Genomic DNA, 15,279 nt, shown 5'->3' on the forward strand with positions numbered 1-15,279 from the left:
AAAAAGGACAGGCTAAACAGATGTCGATACAAATAAGACACAGGAATGCTGCTTTAATCATTACATTCTCAGAACTATAGGAAGGCCTTAAGACTTTTTAAATCAGACTTCCCCACCCTGCCACAAAAATCCTGCAATGGCTGTGTGACTGGGTGAAAAATGTCACCTCTGACACTAACAATATGTTTCCTGAAGAGATCACGCCTTCTGTACCTGTGAAATTATAAAAAAAATCTCCTACATGTTCTCTCAGAACATGATAAATCCTAGTCTGCTACTTTCAGGAAGAATGAATGGATAAGTTATCTAAATAAATAAAAAAATAAATAAAGGTGTCACTAAAAAAAAAACCCTAGCACATTACAAATAGTACATAAACAGTAAACAATATGCATTGAATTTGGCACAAAGCATTTATTATATGGATTTAAAAGACATACGCACAAATGGCAAAAAAAAAAAAAAAGCATTTAAACAGATCAATTATTTAAAAAATCCAAATTTCAGAGCATAACTGTGTACAGTCATATTTCAAAGGACATTTGTGAGCATGTTGGCCATTTCTGGAAGCGCAGTTATTAGGAGGTAGGTGTACGACCAGCATGAGTATCGATAAAAGGAAAGAAAAAAATCTCCAGGCTCGGCCTTTGACTTAATGACAATACAAAGGGCACAAATATCAAATATTTTCATGCATTTAACTGCACAAATACTGTGTACCATGCATACAAACACTTACTGAAATGACTGAAAAGCAGACTTGTCCGGCACTGCTTGATAAAGTATCTATTTGACATGTTGCGCAAAATACAACAAGTACATGGTGGTTTGTTAGGAGCACGATGCTGCTTTCATTTGATGTTTCCTGTCAGACTTAGAAAGTCGAAGCATCCGCAACCAAAACTGCAACACTTGTAATTTGTACTATTACTATTATGTTTCTGCGACTTGCTAAAAAAGTCACATGCAGAGCAATGTTTTTTTAAGTGCTAAAAGGCAAAACAAATCCCACATTTCCTTACTTTTGTTACCTTACTAACTCAGGGTTGATGTCACTCCCAGCTCGGACATCTGAGGCAAATGGAAGGCAGCATAAGGTAAACATTCAGATGAAGAATAGTGTTACAAGTGTACAGAGGTCAAATATATAAAGGCATAACCAGAATTCATTTTCTTTGTCTGCTGGGCCTTTTCATGTGTTCACAACCGTGTCCCTGTACCAAGATGGCTTTGAGTTTGATGCTCTTTGCAGAATCATGGGTCCCATTTTTAGTGTGGTTTTATGACTTGTCTGTGTTGTAGAAAAACCCGTAGTAGAAGAAAGCACTGATAGCCAGCAGAGCGACTGACAGCAACATGTTCCTCCGGTTTTCACCTCGTAACATCTCCAGCTCCTTGTCTGGAAAAGCAAAAGAAAAACTGTATAAAATATGCAGCAGCCATCACTTTCTATTTATTTTTAGTCCTCTGGCACGAGCAAAACCAGCAAATGATCTGCTGTCGCAGCCTGGGGCCAGTTTACAACATACTGAAACTATTTTTGTTTTTTTATATGGGAAAGCTGGCTCAGTCAAAAGAAGACAGAAGACAAATATTTTGTATACTACACTCAAAAAGCACGACATTCTTCAGTTTCCTTAAATGTGTCATCAATAAAATTTTACTTTCACCTGCTTTCTTTTTAAAATGCACCTTTCAGGATGACTAAATATGACATGTTGATTAGTTTGCTAATCAGTTTGTCAATTAACCCTTAGTGAAAACGGGACTATGTGGTCCTCGAGCGCTCAATAAATATTACAAATACACAGGAAAAGTAAGAACACACAGTGAATACACATGAACAAGAATTTTAATATTAAGGCTCACCTAGCTTCTGCACCCTCTCATTCATGATGGTCATTTCATCCTCCAGATCTTGTCTGATTTTTTTTTTTAAAAGAAAGAAAAAAAGGCAATATTAAGGAGAAACATCACTGTTGGGTGAAGTTTTTACATTCTTTCTTTCTTTTTTTTTAATCTCTAAGTGGCACAAGATGCCTTTTCATGAGTTCTTGCTCACTAAAGAGCCACGCAGACCTGCAACTACCACAAAACAGCCACAAACAGGAAAGCCAAAGACATGCAAGAGCAAATCCAACACAAATCCTTCACACCTCATGCAACAGAACAACACATTCATTTGTTCCCTTATGTTCATCGTTTATTTCAATCCCTTTTTAAAATCTATATTCTCAACTCATACACTTTATTTAGACTTCAGATTAGTGTTCAACTCATTAAAATATTGTTTTTTGTATTAATAGCTACTTTTGGTTATTTCCTTATTCACAAGGGGTTTCAAAAGCAGGAAGCTTGGCTGATTTTGACAGACACGCTTCCTGAATTCCTCAAATGTGATGGATGGGCAATTCATTTTCCCAAAGAGCCGCATGAGAAACTGGGACTGTTGTGGAGGGCTGCACCAACTGAGTTCAGCTTATTGGTGTAGCCCTCCACGAGGGGCACCAAAAGTTGATATCACTGAAAACAGGTATAATAAATAATAACGTGCTTTAAGCAGGAATAAATAACAAGTATATATTTTAACAAGGACAGTCTTGCAGGGAGTTTCCTCCACAACAGTCCCAGTCCCAAGGCCAAAGTTGCCTTGAAATGCCAGTGGGAGGTATACACACTAACGTGGAGTCTTCATCATCTCCTTCAGCCTCACCTCTGCTTTTCAGAGAGCTTCTCCTTCCTGCTCTTGAACTCCGCCCTCTCTAAGTTGTCCTGGCAACGAACCCGCTGCTCCTCCAGACGATCAATCTGTAGGATTTTACAGGTGTGACACACGGAGAGGTCAACGTTCAAAACACAGAGGCAGGGAGCGACCTAAACGAATGAATTTTAAGAATGTACACGGGGAAAGCTACAGCACCTATCAGACGTCAGCTAAACAGAGAGATAGATGGGAAATGTGAGACAAACGCTAAAACACTGTACCTCGGAGGCGACGCTGATTTTCTCTCGCCTTTTCTCTTTTAGCCTTGCCATGTTGTGACCAAACCGGAGAACCACAGTGTAGTGAGTCTCCTGCCTGACAGGGGAAAGAAAAACCTGTGACTATGCGGAACTATTTTTCTTCTTCGTAATGTTTACGTCTTCCTTTTGACGAACCGCTCTTCGCGCACTTTGCTGCCCTCTGTCGGTGGAAAGTGACAAACACTTGGCCGCATAAACACAAATAACTCCCAACACCTGAAAGTGAAGAAAGCCAAGTCATTAAAAAAAATGCTGTCATGCTCAAATCACAATTAAACGGTTATTGTTCTCATGCCAGTATGAAGGCAACATACTGTAGTCTGCACCTGCCAAACACAGACAGGTAAAACAGAACTGAGAGAGTTGCTGCTGAGCGTTGCTAATCTGATTATGTGACCTGAGAGGACAACACATGATCAGCTGAGAAAGAAAAGGGACGAGGCCAGGCAAGCTGCTCTATACTTGCTTCCTTCCTTCTACAAAATGCCTCTCTTTATAAACCGAGACCAAATATTTGCTCATCAGGTACACCTGCTGGAGCACAAATTAAGGGTGAGTCATTGTTAGACATTAGGGAATGGTTTATTAGATTATTATTGGTTTATTATTGGTTTATTAGATTTTTTTTTACAAGTTACTGAACATGAGTTGTGCAAACTGCATCCCAAATCCTTCAGGACACATTTCTTCGTATTTCAGAGTAAAGAGGAGAGAATACTTGAACTGGAGACCGAGAATGCCCTTCTTCATTTAAGACTTGCAGAGGTGAGAATACTTTTGACATCTAACACACATATAGGCTTATCTTTAGCCAAAAAGTAGATTTTGATCATTTTATTCTAGTATTTTCCTGTCTGCACCTTATTTATCATGGTTTTTTATGGACCTCAGGCACAGCTTTTGTGTGCATAACTTCTTTCTTTCTTTCTTTTCTAAATTATTTTTAGTGCCAATAGGCGTTGGAGTGTGCTTGTGCACTTACTTTAAATGCATGAGGTTTATTACACCTTAGTACTCACGCTATGTGCGGGAACATTTGAATCGGTCTCTATTTGAGTGCTTTAAATGGATGGTTAACTGAATGTGTATCTAAATGGCACATTGGGACAAAATGGATCATAATTTCTATCAAGCTGTTTCATTAGTTAGGCATGTAGCTCAAATGCACCAGAATTATGTGCAAATGACTGTTACCCCCTTCACTGTACTTTACAGATCACTTCATCCTCATTTGTTTGTTTCCCTTCCACTCTCTAAGACTTAGATCCATAATTTATTGGGCAAAGGCACATTTTATTTTGTACACCACAGTACAAAGGCAAACAATCAAGAAGTGATTGAAGTGCAAACTTTCAGCTTAAATTAAGTGTTTTTACAAGAATTTGGCAGTAACTTTTTAGGACTTACAGCTATTTTTATACACAATCCACCACCTTCAGAGGCTATGAATTGGACAACCGAACATAATTTTAAATATAAGGATTCTTTTTGTTACATGGATGATGATGTTTTGCTTCTATTTGACTTCAGTTTTTTCTTCAATAAATAAAAACCACATTCTCTCAGGTTGACATCAGGTGAATGACTTGGCCACTAAAGCATATCATATTTCTTTGCCTTAAGGAAATCTTGGATTGCTTTTCCTTTGGATCATTATCCATTTGCTGGATAATGAGTGCTGTTCGATCAGTTTTGCAGCATTTGTCTGAATGTGAGCAGAGAGTATAGGTCTGTACACTTCATCCTGCTGCTTCTATCGGCAGTCACATTAGCAGCCCAATGTCATCACACAACTGCCAACGTGTGTGACAGATCACGCAGCGTCCTTGAGATCTTGAGCTGATTTTCTCCTTCTCCATACTTTTATGTAATCTTGGTTTCATCCGTCCAAAGAAGTTTTTCAAAACTGTGCAGACTCATTTTGATGTTTTCTGGCAAAGCCTAATCTGGCCTTGTTGTTCTAGTGTAACCAGTGGTGTGCAGCTTGTTGTTAACCCTCTGTATTTCCATTCATTGATCGCAGACCTTAAAAGTGATGTGGTAAGTTTTTCAATTCAATTCAATTCAATTCAATTTTATTTATATAGCGCCAAATCACAACAAAAGTCGCCTCAAGGCGCTTCATAGATACAGAGAAAAACCCAACAATCATATGACTTCCTATGAGCAAGCACTTTGGCGACAGTGGGAAGGAAAAACTCCCTTTTAATAGGAAGAAACCTCCGGCAGAACCAGGCTCAGGGAGGGGCAGCCATCTGCTGCGACCGGTTGAATTGAATTGAATTGTTGATGTTGAACTACGTTTTAACTTCATATAAAAGAGAAATTTTGATGACTCACTTTTGCACGTTTGATTTTCAGTGTTCGGGTAGACAGCGCCGGGACCATGATGAGGGAACCAAGGCTGTGAACGATCATCAGCTTCAGAGTAGTACACGGAAGATAACCCAATCAGCCCTCATCAAGCTTCTCTCAGGGGTTCAGGTAAAAATATATTGAGATGTGTGTATATGTGGTAGATAGTAACTTGGGTTCAGTTCACTTTACTTCAATTCAGTTCAATTGTTTATTTATATAGTAGCAAATTAGAAAAAAAAAACCCAACAATCAGGCAACTCCCTGTGAGCAAACACTTTAGGATAGTGGGAAGTGGGAAGCCACGACAGGTTGGGAGTGAGAGGGGAGAGAAGAGAAAATAAATAAGAGAGCATAAAGAGACAAAACACAGACTAAGAGAGGAAGAAGACAAAGGCATGCTGCAGTGTTGTATTAACATGTGTTGACTGAAAAGACAGTGGTGCAGTCAGCACCAGTCTGAGCTTATAGCAGCATAACTAAAGGAGGCTTTAGAGTCACCTGATGCAACCTTAACTATAAAATTTACCTTAAATCTTAAAATTAGACAGTGTCTGTCTTCTGAATCTAAATTGGAAGCTGTTTCCACAGAGGAGGAACGTGACGATGAAGGCTCTGCCTCCCGTTCTACTTTTAGAAATTCAACAATAGGATAACTTGGTGGGGCCTGATTGTTCAAGATTATGTCAGTCATGATGATCATGGATTTTAAATTCAGTTCTGGATTTGTAAAGGAACCAATGAGGAGAACCCAGAATAGGAAAAATCTGGTCTCCTTTTCTTGTCCCTGTCATTAGTCTAGCTGCAGTGTTTTGGTTTAACTGATCTGTTTAGGTCGGGTTTAGATATAACTGAGTATCATCTTCATAGCAATGAAAATATATGCAGTGTTTTCTAATATTATTGTAGAAGAGAAGCATGTATAATGTATATAGTACTGGTCCCAGCAGAGCGCCCTGTGGAACTCCATGACTAACTTCTGCATGTGAAGAAAATTCCACATTTACATGAACAAATTGGAGTCTATCAGACAGATATGATTCAAACCCCAGCAGCCCAGTTCCTTTAATGCCAATAGTTTGTTCTAATCTCTGTATTAAATTATTGTTATCGAACGCTGCCCTGATCTCTAACAGGACAAACATAGACATGAGTCCACTGTCAAAGGCTGTTTCTGTGCTACAATGTACTCTAACTCCTCAAAGAAACTATCCCTCTGCAAACTATAAGTTAGCTGTTTGAAACTAGGCTTTCAAGAAATGTTTACATTTCAGTGCTGGAGATTGGTGTATAATTAGCTACCGGTAAGTCAGTTGGGTCAAGTAAAGGCTAAAGTAAAAGCTATATGTATATCCTCCTGAGAACCAGCCTATTCATTTATATCCTGTGTAATTTGTTTTTTGTCTATATCTTTTTACTTATTTGAGCTACCATACTAAGTCCTGATGTACTAAATAGAGGACATCCTGGGCTTTCCATTGATATTTCATGTGTTTGGGTGGCCTCTTTTAGCTCCAAAGAGGCAGGAAATCACAAAAAAGTTGAAGGGGAAGGTCCTTTTTTCCTCGGTTCTTAGGAGAATATGTATAGTTAGGAAGGCTTTGTGTAAACACTCCCTTCATTTGTCCACTCTGTGTGTTTGTGGCAGGCTGTGAAGCATGACCTGAGTGAGTTGTTTGCAGTGTATGTGAGTTTTGCCACCGAGTTGGAGGAGCAGAGCAAGCAGCTCCTGGAGAAAGTAGAGCAAGCCAACTCATCTCTGAACGGTCACAGTGAGGATGGATTTCAGAGTAAGTATCTGAATGGAACCTCAGGTTAATATTAAAGTAGCATCTGTAGGCAGTGACGGTGATACTTTTGGTGTTTTGAAACCTTTTTTGTTTAAAATGTGAAAACTGCAATGCATCCCGAAACAGTGAAGCAGCAGTTAGAGGAGGCACATCTTAAAGCATGTGGACTCTGACTTTAGGATTTCATTTGATTGACTAAAATTTCACATAAAATTATTTTTAGGCTGACAATAACAGTATTCAGAAGTTTAATATGTTAAAAGGTTCTGCTGCAGATGTCACCAGCTGATCACAAAGACAGAAGGATATTAGATAATGTTCAGGTAAACCTGCCAAAAAATACGATGCTGTAAGTTGATTAAAACTAGGTGCACTTTGATATATGAATACCTTAATATCCATGCCTTTTACTGTATATTAGTGTCAGCTTTCTGAGACGATATCCTTTATATTAAAGTCCAGTCCATTTTCTCAAAGCTTCCCCAATAAAATAAAAGTATTTTCTTATAGTTTCAAATAAGGTTTAAACACAGAGACAAAGTTGTGGCCTTTCACAGTTCATTTTTACAGTCATGATAAAAATCAAATGGCATCCTTTTCAAATTCTAAGGTTTTACATATCAAAATATAATTAAAAAAATAACATGATTTACTGGTCTGAAGCATTTAGGTGGCATCATCCCAGCAAATTCAGCCCAAAGTCAAGCTGTGCAATGATCAGAGAAACTGCAAAAAACCCAAGAGCTACAACTCAAACTCTACAGGCATCAGTTAGTATGTTAGTTGGTGTAAATGTTGGCGTTCATCTGAGGTTGTGTTGTTTACCTGATATGTAGAAGTTTAGAATTAACACAGGGTGCACTTTCTTTTTACCATGACTGGATATGTTGCTAAAAAGAGGACAGCATGATGTTGAATATTTGTGTGATACACTGAACCTTAGTTCTGACTGAAAAATGTGCACACCATGTGCAGATTTGCAGGTTCGTGTTGCAGCCCTGGAGCACTCTCTGGAGGAAGAAAGGGAGAACTGCAGGGCAGAGAGGCGGAAGCGGAAAGAACTTCACAACACACTGGTGGTAAGAAGACAAAAGTGTTAGATGATGGAATAAAAAGAAAGAGCTGTACTGAATCTTTTAATCACTGATGTTTGTTTCACTTCAGGAGCTCAGAGGGAACATTCGGGTTCACTGCAGGGTGCGTCCAGTTCTTCCTTTTGACCAGATCCAGTCCTCAACTTCCGGATCAGGGTGAGTGAACAGGCAATGCAACATGAATACACAATTAAATGAAGAAAAGTTGTTAAAAATGAGAGAACTTAAGATAACCCAGTGTTTTCTCCATCAGGTCTGCATCATCAGAGGAAGTAATCCAAGCAGTCAGTGATGTCAGTGTTGCCGACTCTTACAAATGATTTTCATTGATTGCTGCATACCTGCCTTTACTTTAATCCCTCTTTTTATTTAGGATACAGTGATGGTGAATTGCATGAAGGCGGGGATGCTGGTGCAAAACAAAATGTTTGAGTTTGAGAGGTAAAACAATATGCTGGCATCACCATACAATGGACGACATTTCTCCAATTATTTTTCAGTTGTTAGTGACTGTGGCAATGCGCACTTCTTTCAGGGTACACGGACCAGAGGATTCCCAGGAGGCTGTGTTTGAAGAAGTCAAGTCACTTCTAACATCTCTGCTGGATGGGTGAGCATGAAACTATGCGGAAAAAAAGAGCTCTATATCAAGTCAAATGTTATTCCGATGGATTAAATCAACTGTCTTCATTTAACACTCTGGTGCGTGAATGAGCGGAGCAAACTGAGCAGCATAATATGACTGCATGGCTTCGACAGTAATTGAATGTCACCTTGCTTCCTGCCTTTCAGCTATAATGTGTGTATCATGGCATATGGGCAGACAGGCAGTGGGAAGACTCACACCATGATGGGATCCCAGTTCCTGGATGAGCTCTCAGGGACACAGCAGGAGGCACAGCAGGGTATTATCCCAAAGGCTGCTGCTGAGCTCTTTCGGTGAGAGAAAAAAGGGTTGGATGTGTTTCTCAAGTCTTTTTTAGTAGTTTGATCCACAAGAAAGCATAATATCTACTTTGTTTTGCTTCTTTCCTTTCTGTTACCATGTGATGCCCAGGCTGATCTCTGAGAAGCCTGCAGAAAGTCACACAGTGGAAGTGTCAGTGATGGAGGTGTACAACAATGAGGTGTTTGACCTGCTGGCCAGGGATGAGCACAGCAATGCAGCTGGCCAGAGACGGGATGTCATCACCTCCTCCTCCGGTGCCAGCCAGGTCCCCTCCCTCACATCTGAGTGAGTAGAGCCAGAGCTAAGATACAGCAGTTTATGTGGGCTTTTGTATGACTGGTCTACATACTAGAAGAGCAATATACTAGAAGGCTTTTCATAAAAATACTAAGACCAGTGTACCAATCATCATCATCACCATTCATAAAAAAGAGGGCATGTATACCGTTGGGCCCACATGGAATTACAAGCTGTCCTCCTCTGGTTTTTCAGACTTTATTTAGTTCTTGATCACACAGACAGGAATTCTGCTCTTGGCCACGTTTCTGGATGTAGTGGGCAGAGAAAAGAAGCTCAGCCCACTCCGAGCTAATCTATGAACGCATGTTTATGAAGCTTTAAAAAGATAAGACGCCAGAAATTCAGCTCCGAATTGAAAAGTGGTGAAAATGAAGCTAAAGGAAAGCAAAAGGGTGACTCCTGACTCCTGATGAGCTCTCAATTGCTTGAAAGGTTTTTACCCTTAGCAACTTCATAAAACTGGAAAGTTTCACTTTTTTCAGCAGCAGAGTTGAAAAAATGAAACAGCTTAATCCTTAAACCTTCACTATTTTCTGTTTATTGGCTAAATTAAATTAAATCTAAAATGAGTAGTGGTTGTAGTAGAACATTTTAACGTCAGCTAACAATCATTATTGCTTCACAGTAGTTTGCCTTTGCCAGCCCAACGAACACATATTTCCACCCATACAGGTCGTGCCTCATCTAAACAGAAGCCCTTAAGATAGAGGTCCCTGTTTGTGAGGTCATTTTTGATGGTCTGGATAGCTTCTTTCCCCATAATAAATAAAACGATCATTTTAAAACTCCATTTTTGTATTTATCCGGGTTATGTTTTTAATATTAAAATTAGTTTGATGATCTGAAGCGTGTAAGTGCGACAAATATGCAACAACAACAAAAATCAGGAAGTGGGGAAATACCTTTTCACAGCACTGTATATAGTGTACATGCTTCAAATATGCATGCTACAGACACATTTTCAGCCCAGCAGCAAAGCAGATCTGTGTAATCACCACCTCTCCATATCCCTGGCACTATTGCTTCGCTTTGTTTACTAAAAAACAGGTTTAAATTGTCTCGTATTCCTCTAGCCATTAAACGTCTAAACACTGGTGACAGCCAGCTTGCTGCAGCAAAGCTAAGTTTGCCATGTGTTTTACCACAGACCAGCTCACTGTTGAGGATCTGTTATATAACTCAAGAATTCATATGCCAATTATGACAACATCCATCTCTCCATCAATTTTTCTTACTCATTATTGAGGCTGGATTGAAATCACGTGATATTCCCATACACGTACATGGAACAAGCATTTCAACATAAAAGCATACAATATATGCAGACAAAGACATCCTCTAAAGCGCCCTCAGCTGTGCTACAGATGTCTCCTAGTTTGACACAAAGCCCCTGGGACCCTCACAGCTGATTGCCCAAAGCGGACAGGCACACTGGGACAGGAAGGTAATATAGAAACTAAGAAAGTGGAGCTGTCAAAGAATGCAAACAAGTCTAATCTGATTACATATGGCAGTGAAATTTAGTAGAAAGGTTGTTGTTCCTCTAGATATCGAGTGTTTTACAATTAAATGAACAAGCATTGTTGTCGCCTTTTAAAGCTGATTGTGAATTTTTAAGAATGCCTCTGATGTGTATCCAAGAATCCAAGAATCCAAGAATAAAACCAGCAGACTCCACAGAGCAAAGAAGAACTGCAGATTTGACTGATAATATAATAAAGAAATCTAAAAATACTGAAAACAGTTTTAATAATGTAATCTTTTTTTTTTGTATTTTAAGGACTTTCCCTTTATGTTTTTCAGGCCCGTGAGTAATGCCTCTGAGGTGATGCAGATTATTAGCAGCGTTCTGAAGCTCAGAGCTCACTGTCCCACCCTTGTCCACGCGGACTCATCACGCTCTCACCTCATTGTGACCCTCACGGTTTCCTCCAAGAGTCCCAATGCAGTGGCCCTGGGTGAGATGCATGTCTGGGAATTCATTGAGGACCTCTTTCAGTGACCTGCCGTTCACACGTTCTTGCATCGTAACCCTTTCGCTCTTCCAATCAGCCCGCAGGCTACAGAGTGCCAAGATGGACATGCGGCGCTCCACCCAGAAGGAGTGGTGGAGTCCACGCTGTCGCCGTGCCAACCTCGCCGCCCACCACTCAGCGGACGAAACCTCTGCAAGCCCCGCGTCCTCTCCCTGCTCGACCCCGTCCCTTTCTCCCTGCCCCTCCCCGAGACACAGCATCACTCAGACTCCATTCAGGACAAAGCTTCAGCTGGTGGACCTGGCTGGCAGCGAGTGTGCTGGTAGGTGCTCCGTGCAGGAGGACATTCTTTGAAAAGGTTGGCATTCTGGGAAGTGGTTTATGGTGCAATAATTTACTGGGAAACCGGAGACTCGAGACATGACAAATCTGCCTAGTGCTTAGTTTTCCATGACTATTTTTTAGTCTGTTTGAGCTAAATATGCAGTTTAGAAGTTTCTTTTTTCCAGTCAGAGCCTGGACTAGGAACTACAAAATAATTAATCAAAAGGTTGGGCTTCAAAGTACAATACAATACAATACAGTTTTATTTATATAGCATATTTAAAACCCGAAGGCACACCAAAGTGCTCCACAGTAATATGGAGAATCAACATAAGTCAATAACAGGGTACAGATCAGGCACTAGCACAGACAGGATAGAGGCACTAACAGACCAGAAGATTTAGATAAATACAAAATCCACTAAGAAGACAAAAACAGCAGTAAAATTAATAATAAAATAATAAATTTAATAAAATGTAATAAAAAATGTAAACGATTTAAAAGTTTAAAGTTTAAAAGATTTAAAAGGGTATTAACTGGTCATGAAAGCCAAGTCAAATAGATATGCTTTCAATCTTGATTTAAAGGATTGGATAAAGTCCAAGGCTCGAATAGAAGCAGGGAGGCTATTCCAAAGGTTGGGTGCAGCTGAAGCAAAGGCACGATCGCCTCTGGTCTTCAGTCTAAACTTAGGTTGGGCCAGGAGTAATTGACTTGATGATCTTAATGCACGACAAGGAGTGTACAGATTGAGGAGGTCAGTGAGGTAACTGGGTGCAATGTTATTCAAGAAAACAAAAGTAAAACAATTCAGTTCAATTTCTTTTTGTTATACTGCCAAATCACAACAACTGTCGCCACAGAGCGCTTTATATTGTAAGGTAAAGCCCTACAGTAATGGAGAGGAAACCCCAACAATCAAAAAATGCCCTTTGAGCAAGCACTTGGCAACAGTGGGAAGGAAAAATTACCTTTAAACAGGAAGAAACCTCCAGCAGAACCAGGCTCGGGGAGGACAGCCATCTGATGTAACCAGCTCTGGCGAGGGGTGGGAGACAGGACCAAAGTTATCCTGTGAAAGACAGCCAGAGATTCTCTTTCTAGTCCCTGTCAGTACTCTCGCTGCATTATTTTGGATCAACTCAAGACTTTTGAGGGCATTTTAAGGGCATCCTGATAATAATGAATTATAATAGTCCACCCTAGAAGTAATAAATGCATGAACTAGTTTTGCAGCATCACTCTGTGGCAGGATGTTTCTAATTTTAGAGAAATTGCCCAAATGCGGGAAAGCAGTCCTGCATATTGCTATAATATGCACAGTAAAGGACACATCCTGTTTATAAGTGATTGCTCACAGTGTTACTGGAGGCCAAGATAATTCCATCCAGAAGTATGTGGTTAGACACCATGTTTCTAAGATTTTTAGGGCTGACTACAATAACCTCAGTTAGAGAGCACATTATCTAACTTTAGGCCGTCTAAATGTGTCCCAGGTATGTCTGGAGTTTCAGGTGCAGCTCTCTGGGAGTCATCATGTATAAACCGTAGTCTCTCGGCTCTGTCCGATGTCCTTGGAGCTCTGGCTGAACACAGACCACACATCCCTTACAGGAACAGCAAACTCACTCATCTGCTGCAGGATGCCATAGGTGAGTCACACACACATTATTTATTCTTTTTATGTCCAGTGACTCACTATTTCCCGTGTCCGGGTCTTCTGGAAAAGATTAACTCAGCTCCACAATAACCAAATCCAGGGTTGAAATTTGTGCCCAAAAATGACAGGAAAAACCCATCTGTCTTCCACCTTATGTACCTCTCATTTCATCCACCAGGTGGTGATGCCAAGCTGCTAGTGATGCTCTGTGTCTCCCCGACGCAGCGCTTCATCACAGAGTCCCTGCAGTCTCTTGGTTTTGGCACGCGGGCACGGCAGGTACAGAAGGAGCCACCCCGAAGAAAAAATAATAGCCTCAAAGTTAAATAAGAAAGCAAAGGAAGATCTTTAACATAGATCCTTTATGAGTCATTACAACAGATAGAAGGGCGAGTGTTATAATAGGGGCACAACATTCACCCTTATATTCTAGCCCAGTGGTTCTTAACCTGGGTTCGATCGAACCCTAGGGGTTCGGCAGAGCCTCCACCGTGACATGCACCGCTCATTTTGTGCACCAATAAAAAACATATGTCTTGAATTTGAAAAAAATCATATTTTATTTTTCACTAAAGAGGGGTTCAGTGAATGCGCATATGAAACTGGTGGGGTTCGGTACCGCCAACAAGGTTAAGAACCACTGTTCTAGCCTTAACTAGTATAAGAGTATTTTTGATTTTGCAGTTATTGGAAGTTTGGTTACTTTGTGCTGGAAGCAGATCACATTTCACCCTTTCCACAGTACTGTTTTCCTTACTAATAATTATGCAGGCATCTTTTAAGAAACATACATATATGCATTTACTTAGAATTTAATGTCTTAAAGTTTTCTGAAACTACTGATTCTTAGGAATGCTGTGTGCAATGACATTCTTGCACTGCATGTGTAGTTCATGATATACAAACTTAGTACATGTGAGAAGACTTTATTAGCACTTTATTAAATTGATTAAAGCTAAAATAGAAAACATGCCAACAGCAAACAGAACTGCACTATATATGGAAAAACAAAAGCTGTTTTAATCCTAAGGCATTCTGCTGTAAATTCATTTCAACACTACCTACCCCTGCTTTGCCTTCTCTTTTGTTTTGGTTTTCCACCCCAGCATTTATGTTTACACAGTATTTATACACATTTTTGGTTACATATTAAAAATCTTTCTAAATATTTGATGAAGTAGAAAAGTGTATCCGTATTAGAAATAAACAGCTGACATGCCTGTTCTTGTGTAATCAGTCTTAAGAATCCTATAAATAAAAAAAGACAAATCATTTAAAGTTTATGGCTCACGCTTTATATACAAATTACAGTGGGCTGTAGTTCCACTAAGCTCTCACTTCTGTGTAGATAACACGGGGGGATCCATGCACGTGCAGGTAGGGAGCTATAAAGTTATTAGCCCAATGCGACATAATGCATCAGTGTGATCCTAAAATACACACCCTAATGATTATTTGCAAATGCAGTTTCAGGTCGGTTGACTCCAGTTTAATGCTGGGAAGAAAAATCACACAATTCCCTCTGAAGTGAACCAGTTGGACATCTTCCCAGCACGAATAGAATAACACACTGTATCTGGTAATTAAATCTCTTTTTCATCAGCTCCCCTTAGTTCCACACACTCGCACTTATTAATAAGGCTTCCTCCTACCAGCAGGCTGCAAACTGCGAAATGTTGTGATTCTCTAATCCGTGCAGTCCCAAAGCTGGCATGCTATTGAGGCACGCATGTCATGTGCCACCCTGACAGGAAAACTGAAAGGCCCAAAGTGGGTTTTTTTTTTTTTGTTTTATCTTTTGTTTTGT

At 40.0% G+C, this 15,279-nt stretch overlaps 2 protein-coding genes across 2 annotated transcripts; one reads left to right on the forward strand and one right to left on the reverse strand.

The window, feature by feature from the left end:
• Positions 1-381: 381 nt before the first annotated feature.
• ccdc167 (coiled-coil domain containing 167) lies at positions 382-3,142 on the reverse strand. The gene is made up of 4 exons (XM_080882399.1): positions 2,986-3,142; positions 2,714-2,808; positions 1,870-1,922; positions 382-1,399 (listed from the first exon to the last, which is right to left on the reverse strand). The coding sequence occupies exons 1-4, from the start codon at positions 3,034-3,036 to the stop codon at positions 1,281-1,283; spliced, it is 318 nt and encodes a 105-aa protein (XP_080738525.1). The 5' UTR covers positions 3,037-3,142; the 3' UTR covers positions 382-1,280.
• A 126-nt stretch (positions 3,143-3,268) lies between these two features.
• Positions 3,269-14,591, forward strand: kif25 (kinesin family member 25). The gene is made up of 15 exons (XM_080882398.1): positions 3,269-3,576; positions 3,724-3,789; positions 5,386-5,508; positions 7,028-7,169; positions 8,145-8,248; positions 8,334-8,419; positions 8,517-8,556; positions 8,637-8,704; positions 8,799-8,873; positions 9,056-9,202; positions 9,321-9,497; positions 11,316-11,470; positions 11,565-11,810; positions 13,309-13,464; positions 13,651-14,591. The coding sequence occupies exons 1-15, from the start codon at positions 3,508-3,510 to the stop codon at positions 13,800-13,802; spliced, it is 1,806 nt and encodes a 601-aa protein (XP_080738524.1). The 5' UTR covers positions 3,269-3,507; the 3' UTR covers positions 13,803-14,591.
• The last annotated feature ends 688 nt before the right edge of the window (positions 14,592-15,279 follow it).

The sequence above is a fragment of the Rhamphochromis sp. 'chilingali' genome (assembly GCF_963969265.1).
Source record: "Rhamphochromis sp. 'chilingali' genome assembly, chromosome: 5".
Lineage (NCBI taxonomy): Eukaryota > Metazoa > Chordata > Actinopteri > Cichliformes > Cichlidae > Rhamphochromis > Rhamphochromis sp. 'chilingali'.

Excerpts from the sequence above, each read along its gene's own strand:
- kif25 (XM_080882398.1), top strand. The coding sequence starts at position 3,508 with ATGCCTCTCTTTATAAACCGAGACCAAATATTTGCTCATCAGGTACAC. Across the intron at positions 9,203-9,320 it reads GCTGCTGCTGAGCTCTTTCG|GCTGATCTCTGAGAAGCCTG; the intron begins GTGAGAGAAAAA and ends TGTGATGCCCAG. Across the intron at positions 11,811-13,308 it reads GGCTGGCAGCGAGTGTGCTG|GTATGTCTGGAGTTTCAGGT; the intron begins GTAGGTGCTCCG and ends AATGTGTCCCAG.
- ccdc167 (XM_080882399.1), bottom strand. The coding sequence starts at position 3,036 with ATGGCAAGGCTAAAAGAGAAAAGGCGAGAGAAAATCAGCGTCGCCTCC. Across the intron at positions 2,809-2,985 it reads AAATCAGCGTCGCCTCCGAG|ATTGATCGTCTGGAGGAGCA; the intron begins GTACAGTGTTTT and ends AAAATCCTACAG. Across the intron at positions 1,923-2,713 it reads AAGCTCTCTGAAAAGCAGAG|ACAAGATCTGGAGGATGAAA; the intron begins GTGAGGCTGAAG and ends AAAAAAAATCAG.